The following is a 12,062-nucleotide window of genomic DNA, read 5'->3' on the forward strand; positions in this document are numbered from 1 at the left end:
CACAACAGTACCACTGATATTTCATGTATGAATGTTCTTCATGTATAGTAAAACTTGTTTCTCTTGTTTTTTTTCCAGCTGTTTCCTTCATGAGACACAGTGCCTCTGCTTTCGGATTCGCTGTAGGTACTTCTTTAAAATGCATTTTAATTTCTACTGAGTGCTATAGGGCAGATGTCATTACTAACGTTACAATCAGTGTGTTTTGAGGTCAGTTTGAGCAAGGTGAGGCACAGGATCACAGATCTTGATCACTTAAAGAGTAGTAGCTGCCCATCGACAGGAGCCTGGTATACCAGACGAGTTAAATTTCTATGCTCGCTTCGAGGCGCGTACCACTGGAACATGCATGAGAGCATCAGCTGTTTCGGACGACTGTGATCACACTCTCCGTAGCCGACGTAAGACCTTTAAACAGGTCAAAATTCTCAAGGCCAGATGGATTACCAGGTCGTGTACTTTGAGCATGCACTGACCAACTGGCAAGTGTCTTACCTGACATTTTCAACCTCTCCCTGTCGGAGTCTTTAATACCAACATGTTTCAAGCAGACCACCATAGTACCTGTGCCCAAGAATACTAAGGTAACCTGCCTAAATGACTACCGACCTGTAGCACTCACGTCGGTAGCCATGAAGTGCTTTTAAAGGCTGGTCATGGCTCACATCAACATCATTATCCCAGAAACTCTAGTCCCACTCCAATTTGCATACCGCCCCAACAGATCCACAGATGATGCAATCTCAATCGCACTCCATACTGCCCTTTCCCTCCTGGACAAAAGAAACACCTATATGAGAATGTTGTTCATTGACTACAGCTCAGCGTTCAACGTCATAGTGCCCACGAAGCTCATCACTAAGCTAAGGACTCTGGGACTTAACACCTCCCTCTGCAACTGGATCCTGGACTTCCTGACGGGCCTCCCCCAGGTGGTAAGGGTAGGTAACACATCCACCACGGATCCTCAACACGGGGGGAGCCCTCGGGTGCATTCTCTGTCCCTACCTGTACTCTCTGTTCACTCATGACTGCAACACCATCATTAAGTTTGCCGATGATACAACAGTGGTAGGCCTGATCAACGACGAGACAGCCTATAGGGAGGTCAGAGACCTCAACAACCTCTCCCTCAACGTGATCAAGACAAAGGAGATTGTGGAATACAGGAAAGGAGGACCAAGCATGCTCACATTCTCATCGACAGGGAGCAGGTTGAGAGCTTCAAGGTCCTTGGTGGCCACGTCACCAACAAACTAACATGGTCCAGGACAGTCGTGAAGAGGGCACGCCAAAAGTGCCAATTCTAGGTCCAAGAGGCTTCTAAACAGCTTCAACACCCAAGCCATAAGACTCCAGAACAGCTAATCAAATGGTTACCCAGACTATTTGCAGTGCCATCTATGCATAGTCACTTTAAATACTCTACCTACATGTACATATTACCTCGAATAACCGGTGCCCCCGCATGAATCTGCCCCTGCATGAATCGTTGAATCCGTACCCCCTCTGTATATAGCCTCGCAATTTGTTACTTTTCTCTTCACTTTTTTAAAATTAAAAAATTAATTACTTGGCAGGTATTTTTCTTAACTGCATTGTTGGTTAAGGGCTTGTAAAGTAAGCATTTCACTCTTAAGGTATTCGGCCAATATGATTTGAGATCTAGCTAGTTAGAGCCTTGCAAAGTATTCATCCCCCTTGGCTTTTTTCCCTATTTTGTCACATTATAACCTGTAATTTAAATTGATTTTTATTTGGAATTCATGTAATGAACATACACAAAATAGTCCAAATTGGTGAATTTTGTTTAAAAAAAAAGGTAAATGGAAAAGTGGTCCATGCATATGTATTCACTCCCTTTTGCTATGAAGCACCTAAATAAGATCTGGTGCAACCAATTACCTTCAGAAGTCACATTAGTTAGATTGCACACAGGTGGACTTTATTTAAGACTCACATGATCTAAGTATGTATGTATGTATGTATATGTGTGTATGTCTATCTGTCGAAAGGCCCCAGAGTCTGCAACACCATTAAGCAAGGGGCACCACCAAGCAAGCAGAACCATGAAGACTAAGGAGCCTCTCTAAACAGGTCAGGGACAAAGTTGTGAAGTACAGATCAGTGTCGGGTTATATAAAATAAAATATCAGAAACTTTGAACATCCCACGGAGTACCATTTAAATCTATACAAAAATGGAAAGAATATGGCACCACAACAAACCTGCAGAAGGCATTAATAAGAGTCAACAAACAACCCTGAAGGTGCTGCAAAGCTCCACAGTGGAGATTGGATTATCTGTCCATAGGACCACTTTAAGCCTTGTACTTCACAGAGCTGGGCTTTACGGAAGTGGCTATTGCTTAAAGTAAAAAATAAGCAAACAAAAATAAGCAAACAAAAAAAGCTATTGCTTAAAGTAAGAAATAAGCGAACACATTTGGTGTTCGCCAAAAGGCATGTGGGAGACTCCCCAAACATATGGAAGAAGGTACTCTGGTCAGATGAGACTGAAATGTAGCTTTTGGCCATCAAGGAAAACGCTTTGTCTGGTGCAAACCCAACACCTCATCACCCTGAGAGCACCATGTTTTTCATCGACAGGGACTGGTAAACTGGTCAGAATTGAAGGGATGATGGATGGTGCTAAATACAGGGAAATTATTGAGGGGAGTCAGTGCCCAGACATAAATCCAAAAGAGAATCTGTGGTATAAGATTGCTGTACATCAGCGGAACCCATCCAACTTGAAGGAGCTGGAGCAGTTTTGCATTGAAGAATGGGCAAAACTCCCAGTGACTAGATGTGCTAACCTTATAGAGACATACCCCAAGAGACTTGCAGCTGTAATTGCTGCAAAAGGTGGCTCTACAAAGTATTGACTTTGGGGTTGTGGGGGTGGGGGGGAGTAGTTCTGTTTTTGTCTCATTTCTTGTTTGTTTCACTAAAGTTTCCATCAATGGTAGGCATATGTAAATCAAATTATACAACCCCCCCCAAAAAAAATGAATTTTAAATCCAGGTTGTAATGGCAGCAAAATAGGAAAAATGCAGAGGGGGTGAATACTTTCGCAAGCCACTGTATTTGGGATGCAAGATGATCCTGCGCAGAGCAACTGCTATGTAGTCGATCTCAAAAACACACTAGTTGCACAAGGGCCTGGCCATATCGAGTCCTGCTGCCTTAGGAGTCTAAGCTTGTAATTTAGGCAAGATTTTGCATTGTCTTGGAGTTATTGGGATAAGGATAACTGAAGGGTACAATAATATAAGTGAACCCCCATTTCTCATGGGTTTCTGCTGAAAAGCTGGTGAGTGTTGATGTTTACCCTCTGCAGTTTGATGCCGCCCTGGACGTGCTGTCCTCCATCATCGTGGTGTGGCGCTATAGCAATGCCTCCGCCGTTCACTCTGCACACAGGGAGTACATGTGAGTAGATATAGCACCACCATATTTGTTGTTTTTGATGACCAGCAAAACTATATATAAAGCCTAAATTATACTAGCACTGTTCTTTTCAGCACACTAAGCTCTCTTCAGCATAAGCGCTGCAGTTATTACAATGCATTTCATTCTTTCTGCAGAGATTGGGACTGTAGTGTACAGTATTAGAACCCCAGCATTGTCTCTCCTCCACCTTTATCAGTGCACTGTAAATGGCTGTGTGCCCATACAAAAAGAATACATATCAAATGTGCGTTTTCACATGTGAATTCGCTGTTTTCACATGTTGAGCTTAAATTTACATGTAAAACAACTCCACATTTAAAAATGTCACTTTTTGCAAGTTTAATCATGTGAAAATGTCAAATTTTCAGGTTCATATGCAGGAAAAGTCCCCCAAAAATGGTGCTATACATGATTCTGTATACATGATTCTGTATACAGTGCATTTCAATCGCAGATAAAGACGCTAGGTTACTTAAGATAGAAACGATTGGAGGGAGGTTGGTCGGGGAGGATTGGTGAGTGTACTGTATATCGCGAATGTCGAGCAACCCAAAGGTTGCGTTCAAATCTCATCACGGATAACATTAATATTTTTGCAAATGAGCTACTTTGCAACTACTTAGCATGTTAGCCAACCCTAACATTAATCCTTTAACCACTTAGCTAGCGTGTTAACTAACCGTAATTTTAACCCCTAACCTTAAAGCTAACGTTAGCTGCCTAGCTAATGTTATGAAGAAAGGCACACACAAAGTACATTTTGAATAAGTAATTTGTCTTTCACAATAAGCTGTGATCGTGTGTTGCATGGACTCAAAATGAGTGGTCCCGCAGTTGAGCAATGAAAAATACATAAATGGAACATCCCTTTAAGCATGGTGAAGTTATTCATTACACCTTGTATGGTGTATGAATACATCCAGTCACTACAAAGATACAGCCGTCCTTCTTAAACCGCTCAGATTTAACCATGAGGACAATGGTGACTTTAAAACGGTTACAAAACCTCTTTGCCAAGGCTCCTGGCACTGCCAAGGCTGCCAACATTGTGGTTACTCCACAATACTAACCAGAATGGGAAAAAAAGGAAGCCTGTACAGAAATATTGCAAAACATGCATCCTTTTTGCAACAAGTTACTAAAGTAATTCTGCAAAAAATGTGCCAAAGCAATCAGTTGTCTTGAATACAAATGTTTGGTGCAAATCCTATACAACACATTACTGAGTACCACTCTCCATATTTTCAATCATAGTGGTGACTGCATCATGTTATGTGTGTGCTTGTAATCAGTAAGGACTGGGGAGTTTTTCAGGATACAGTAGAAATGTAATGGAGCTAAGCACAGGCAATCTGAGGAAAACCTGGTTCAGTCTGACACTGGGAGATATTCCCTTTCAGCAGGATAATAACGTAAAACACAAGGCCAAATCTACACAAGTTGTTTACCAAGAAGACAGTGAATGTTGCCAAGTTAGTTTTGACTTAAGTTTATGGCAAGACCTGAAAATGGTTGTCTAGCAATGATCAACAACCAATTTCAGAGCTTGAAGATTGGGAAAATGTCCCACAATCCAGTTGTGGGAAGCTCTTAGCTGTGATCGCTGCCAAAGGTGCTTCTACAAAGTATTGACTCAGGGTTGTGAATACTTATGTAAATGAGGTATTTCATTTTCAACAAATTAGCAAAAAAAAAAATGTTTTCACTAAGCGTTGTGTGTAGATGGGTGAGAAATCAATTGAATACACTTTGAATCCAGGCTTTAACACAACAAAATGTGGAATAAGTCATGGGGTATGAATATTTTCTTAAGGCACTATAGCTGGAAGTAGTGAAAAATGAAATGTGGGGATTAAATAAAACTTCACACGTGAATGTTTCCCCTATATTCATTTAGCAGCGGTCACCCACCACTGCAGAAAATATATATTTTTGCTGAGACGCCCTTTAAATGGATAGTCTTTGGCTCAACCACGAAGTCTATGGGAACCGCTAGCATGTCATTGCGCAATGCCCCCCGCTGGTTTCCTCCAGCGTCCAACTCCACCCCATGTAGACAGGCCAGGTGGCAGGTCCTTCGAGACCCAGGCAGAACTGTCTCACCTGGGGCCTTTGTCCCAGACAGAGCCCTTTTTATTTTATTACAATAATAAATGGATATAGCGTTTTTCATTACAAATTGAATCTCAGTCGCTGAAAAAAAAATACCGATCTGGATGTTCTTATGACGTGTTGGTCTTCCAAAACTTCATGTGATAGGCAGTTTGGAAAAGTAATATCTTGAGTAGAGGGTGCAATGATGGTGCAGGGAGGTAGAAAAACATCTGACAGCCCCCCGGTGCTCTTCACCGGGCACGTCGTTTTCGATGTTCACAGCTCCTCTTTCGTAGGTCAAATCAAATAAAATTTTATTTGTCACATACACATGGTTAGCAGATGTTAATGCGAGTGTAGCGAAATGCTTGTGCTTCTAGTTCCGACAATGCAGTAATAACCAACAAGTAATCTAACTAACAATTCCAAAACTACTGTCTTATACACACAAGTGTAAGGGGATAAATATGTACATAAAGATATATGAATGAGTGATGGTACAGAGCGAAATAGGCAAGATACAGTAGATGGTATCGAGTACAGTATATACATATGAGATGAGTATGTAAACAAAGTGGCATAGTTAAAGTGGCTAGTGATACATGTATTACATAAAGATGCAGTAGATGATATAGAGTACAGTATATACGTATACATATGAGATGAATAATGTAGTGTATGTAAACATTATATTAGGTAGGTAGGCTGGCTTGTCCACTCTCAGAAGTGTAGCACCCACCTGGGTGATGTAGCGGCGACTGTAAAAGTAGCAGTAAGACCTCTATACTTTGGCAGTAGTCCAGAAAGGCCCCCTACAAGGCGAGCATCTGTGTCCCCTCACACTGCAGTCCACTTCCCTCTAGGAACCGGGGCAGGCCAAAAGCGGATGCTGCATCATTCAAATCTTATTAGCTACAGTATCTAGCCAAGCCAAATATAAACTGACTTGCCATAATCAGTCCTGCAAGTACATAGGTCACCACCTAATAGTTCAGTTAATCTCTCAAAAGGTTTATTTAAAAATGCAATAAAAAAAACACTTAAATACATTTAAAATATGTACAATATTTAGAGAGCTCTCTGCTCAGGCTTCCTCACGGTGCCATGGCAACCACATAACTGATTATGGTGTGTGAATGAATGAGCAGGGTGTCAGAGGCAAGAAGCAGGAGAGGGGAAACAAAAAGGAGGTGAAGACCTGGCAAGCCGCCCACCTCCCTCTTCTTCCGTCCTGACAGACACCATCTGCTGTAGTCTCGGATGTTTTTGTGAATGCAGATCGCCATGGAGCCTCTGGTGTATTAGCCTGGTTAAACGAGCTTGAATGCTGATTTCACCATTTTGAGGGCAGCATTCAATCTGGTTTAACCAGGCTAATATGAGCCTTCGGTTGTAGCAGTGAACATCGCTTTGGTTCAGAATCCTAATTGGAAGGTTTGTTACCCAGCAGCTAGAAATTGGCCTCTCCTAGGTGTGTGTTGTGGGGGGTGAGTGTGTGTGTGTAGATGTGTGATCCCTCAGGGGAGAGGTCAGGCAGGAGTAAGTCACTAGGCCACTGGACAATCAAATTACCAGGTCTGGAGACAGATGAGCGAGCAGCATGAATTTGTGGAACTTTTTTTTCCATTTTTTTTTCCCCCCCTGTAATTGGAAGAACATTGTTGTATTCTCCTGCTGACATGACACACGGAGCAGGAGAGAAAGGGTCGACCGACTGGATGACTGCGTGCGTTTGTCCTCAGTCTAGTCAACCACAGTTCTGTCAAGTCCTTGCATCTTGCGACTTTGATATCAAAACCATCAATCTTGCAATTTGCTTGATGCCAATTGCCTTGAGTCGACAAGACTAAAAAAAAGGGACTTTTCTAAGCAGCAGGATCTTTGAAGTTCAAATGGATGTTTCAGTCAGCTGAGCTGTTGGTTGGGCAGGTTTGTTGTCTGTTGATGCACTTTACACAGCTCTGGGAGGTCTCTCTCTCACTCACAGACAGAGCTCTGGGTCTCAGTCTTCCGCCGCACCACTGAAACTATTCCTACATGGCTCCTCTCCTCTCGCTACTTTGTGTTGCCTAGTTACCTTCCGGTTTGGACCCAGGGGACTGGGTGCTGCTGAGTACGAGCCAGCTATGAGCGTAAGCGCACGCATGCACACTGGCATCCATTATTGATTTTGTCTGAACATCATGTATGTTATCTATAATACACTATACTTATTTTTTCAACAATTTCTCTTGTTTTTGGGCTCTTGATGTGTTTGCTGGGTATAGTAAATCTGCGCTAGACTACTAGATTAAGTAGGGGAGAGGGCAGACGGTATAAACAGTGGGCTAACCTGACTACCCCAGATGACTTTTTTTTTTGTGGGTTTACCTAATTGGATAAAACTGTTAAAACATTTTTTTTAACTCTTCTCAAATTGATCCTCAGACTGTGTTCACTCTCTAAATCTGCCATAGAGAAAAGCTAAATGGTTGTTTATTTAATGGATACCTTTTCTCTCCCACGTGCATGGACGTAATGGAGACTATTTGCTATTGTATTACTTACTGAAAGTTGCAATGAACTTGTATGATGTGTAGTTGCAGTAGGTCTACTTTGTCATGGAAAGGTCTTCCTGTGGTCAATGATTTTAGAAATGTTTTAATGCATTATATGATCCCTCACTGACACCTATATAAATGACTGGATAATGTAAATGACTGACATATTCTTTCTCTTGTGGAACTGTATATTTTCAAAGCAGAATATTCTTAATCACTGTTCTCTGACTCTATTTCCTTCCATTTCCCCTCTGTCTCCCTTCATCTCTCTTGCTCCCCTTCTAACTCTCACCCCCCCTCTCTCTACAGAGCCTGTGTGATCCTGGGTGTGGTCTTCATCCTGTCCTCCCTGTGTATCCTGGGAAAGGCAATCCATGACCTGGCTACCAAGCTAATGCCTGAAGTGGTAAGATGCCATATCCTGATGTTGTACCCTTAAGCAAGGCACTTACCCTTAAGCATCTCCAATCCAAAATGAAATCTAGAATCGGCCTATATCGCAACAAAGCATCCTTCACTCATGCTGCCAAACATACCCTCGTAAAACTGACCATCCTACCGATCCTTTACTTCGGTGATGTCATCTATAAAATAGCCTCCAACACTCTACTCAACAAACTGGATGCAGTCTATCACAGTGCCATCCGTTCTGTCACCAAAGCCCCATACACTACCCACCATTGCGACCTGTATGCTCTCGTTGGTTGGCCCTCGCTTCATACTTCATACTCGCTACTAACCTGGCTACAGGTTATCTACAAGTCTCTGCTAGGTAAAGCCCCGCCTTATCTCAGCTCACTGGTCACCATAGCAGCACCCACTCGTAGCACGCGCTCCAGCAGGTATATCTCACTGGTCACCCCCAAAGCCAATTCCTCCTTTGGTCGTCTTTCCTTCCAGTTTTCTGCTGCCCATGACTGGAACGAGTTGCAAAAATCTCTGAAGCTGGATACTCACATCTCCCTCACTAGCTTTAAGCACCAGCTGTCAGAGCAGTTTACAGATCACTGCACCTGTACTTAGCCTATCTGTAAACAGCCCATCTATCTACCTACCTCATCCCCATACTGGTATTTATTTATTTATTTTGCTCCTTTGCACCCCAGTATCTCTACCTGTACATTCATCTTCTGCTGATCTACCATTCCAGTGTTTAATTGCTATATTGTAATTACTTCGCCACCATGGCCTATTTATTTCCTTAACTTACCTCATTTGCACTCACTGTATATAGCCTTTTTGTTCTCTTTTGTTCTACTGTATTATTGACTGTATGTTTTGTTTATTTCATGTGTAACTCTGTTGTATGTGTCGAATTGCTACGCTTTATCTTGGCCAGGTCGCCGTTGCAAATGAGAACTTCTCAACTAGCCTACCTGGTTAAATAAAGGTGAAAAAAATAAATATATATATATATATAGCGACAAAGTCGAGGATGCAAACGCTCTTATTCTACATCTGTACATTGAGTGCTTTACCACTCTCCATCACTGTGGAGTACTGCTCCGCTGGTATGTTTTGCGCAGAGAGGGGCAGCTCCCGCCTTTGCAATCAACTTGTCTGCCAGGGAAATTGATGTGAAGTTGTCCATGGTCACGTTTCTGCCTTTGCCCATGCAAGGCTCTACGACTATGAAAACCACAGTCGCTGGCTGGTTTCATTTTCCCCCTGATATGGAAAGCCATTGAGCAAGTACTTGGTTTCGACATAGGCAGCTAACCAACACTTAACTGAAGTCACATGCACCATTATCAGTTTCTATCAGGTTTCTTTCATCCATTGATGACATGATAACAGGATAATTTACTGTTACTCATGTTTGCTTAGTAGCCAGAGCAATGCTGCCACATGAGTGGTCATGTGCTGAATGCATGGACAGCACAGACATTCTTGGCAAAAGTGAAATTGGACCAAGAGTTGCACCTCCTTGAATTTTTAGAGTTACTTGACAAAGGTGAGTGTCATAGAAACTGCAGAATATGCTCTTTCAGATACTATATAGTGGGGCGGCAGGTAGCTTAGCGGTTAGAGCGTTGGGCCAGATACCGAAAGGTTGCTAGATCGAATCCCCGAGCTGACAAGGTAAAAATCTGTCATTCTGCCCCCGGACAAGGCAGTTAACCCACTGTTCCTAGGCCATCATTGTAAATAAGAATTTGTTCTTAACTGACTTGTCTAGTTAAATAAAATAAAAATATATAACATGAGTTTTACCTGCATGTGACTGTCAATTACAAGATGCCCCATCTCTTCATGTACAATTTGACAACTGATAGGCCTAATATTGTCAATGTAATCTTGTCTATAGGCTAACTCGTATGTGTGAAATTCATTTTGGTGTAGTTTCGATTTGCAGGCTGACTGGCATCGTTTTCCTCGCTCATCAACTTGGATAGCGTCAAGGATATGTTTTGCAACACACACAGCCGCACCAATGTGTCAGAGGAAACAACCTACGCCTGGCAAAGGTGTCAGCCTGCATTCGCCCAGACCGCCATAGGAGTCCCTAGAGCGCAATGGGACAAGGACATCCCAGCCGGCCAAACACTTCCCTAAACCAGACGACCCTGGGCCGATTGTGCGCTGCCTCACGGGTCTCCCGTTCTCGGCGGGCTGCGACACAGCCCTGTATCAAACCCAGATCTGTAGTGACACCGCAAGCACTGCGATGCAGTGCCTTCGACTGCTGCTACGCTTTTCATTAAAACACAGTTGACTACAGTTATTATTCAAATGTACAAATGCGTACTTGCTATGCCTCGACTGCTACCTGAGGTCGGTCACGAAACTCGCCCGACAATTATCCCCCCTTGAAGCAGGGAAGTGTAAACAGAATTCTTGTTGAGCCAACACTCCTACATTATAAATGGTACTAGCGGAGCAATCTTTTTGAAACGGTTTAAATGTATAGTCATTTTGCTAATGTTTGAAAGTAGGGTATGAAATGGTTTTAAAAAATCGTTGACATTGGGTGTCAAGTAAATGACCCTCATAAGCATGTCCATAAAATCAGCAAAAAAGAGACGTCCCTTTTTCAGGACCCTGTCTTTCAAAGATAATTTGTAAAAATCCAAATGACTTCACAGATCTTAATTGTAAAGGGATTAAACACTGTTTCCCATGCTAAAGAGGCTTTTCTACTGACTGAAAAACACATGCCCAGGCATGTTGCCAGGAGGCATGAGGACTGCAGATGTCGCCAGGGCAATACATTGCAATGTCCGTACTGTGAGACTTCAAAGACGGCGCCACAGGGAGACAGGACGGACAGCTGATCGTCCACGCATTATCAAACCACGTGTAACAACACCTGCACAGGATCGTTACATCCGAACATCACACCTGGGTTACAGGATGGCAGCAACAACTGTTCAAGTTACACCAGGAAAGCACAATCCCTCCATCAGTGCTCAGACTGTCCACAATAGGCTGAGAGAGGCAGGACTGAAGGCTTGTAGGCCTGTTGTAAGGCAGGTCCTCACCAGACATCACCGGCAACAACGTCGCCTATGGGCGCAAATCCACCGTGGCTGGACCAGACAGGACTGGCAAAAAGTGCTTCACTTGACGAGTCGCGATTTTGTCTCACCCAGGGATGATGGTCGAATTCGCGTTTCTCATCGAAGGAATGAGCGTTACACAGAGGCCTGTACTCTGGAGCCCGATCAATTTGGAGGTGGAGGGGCCGTCATGGTCTGGGGCGGTGTGTCACAGCATCATTGGACTGAGCTTGTTGTCATTGCAGGCAATCTCTCTGCTGTGTGTTACAGGGAAGACATCCTCCTCCCTCATGTGGTACCCTTCCTGTAGGCTCATCCCGATATGACCCTCCAGCATGACAATGCCACCGCCCAGAATGAGCAGTATGACTGATTTCCTGCAAGCTAGGAATGTCAGTGTTCTGCCATGGCCAGCTAAGAGCCTGGATCTCAATCCCATTGAGCAAGTCTGGGACCTGTTGGATCGGTGGGT

The 12,062-nt window shown here is 43.3% G+C and overlaps 1 protein-coding gene across 1 annotated transcript in view; it reads left to right on the forward strand.

Moving 5' to 3' along the window:
- Positions 1-12,062, forward strand: part of LOC115129960 (transmembrane protein 163a-like) — a 38,929-nt gene that overhangs the window by 9,883 nt on the left and 16,984 nt on the right. Inside the window, exons 3-5 of the mRNA XM_029660751.2 lie at positions 79-122; positions 3,344-3,435; positions 8,400-8,496. Coding sequence (XP_029516611.1) covers positions 79-122; positions 3,344-3,435; positions 8,400-8,496 — 233 coding nt within the window. The remainder of the gene's footprint in view (positions 1-78; positions 123-3,343; positions 3,436-8,399; positions 8,497-12,062) is intronic.

This window comes from Oncorhynchus nerka, linkage group LG5 (genome assembly GCF_034236695.1).
Source record: "Oncorhynchus nerka isolate Pitt River linkage group LG5, Oner_Uvic_2.0, whole genome shotgun sequence".
NCBI lineage: Eukaryota > Metazoa > Chordata > Actinopteri > Salmoniformes > Salmonidae > Oncorhynchus > Oncorhynchus nerka.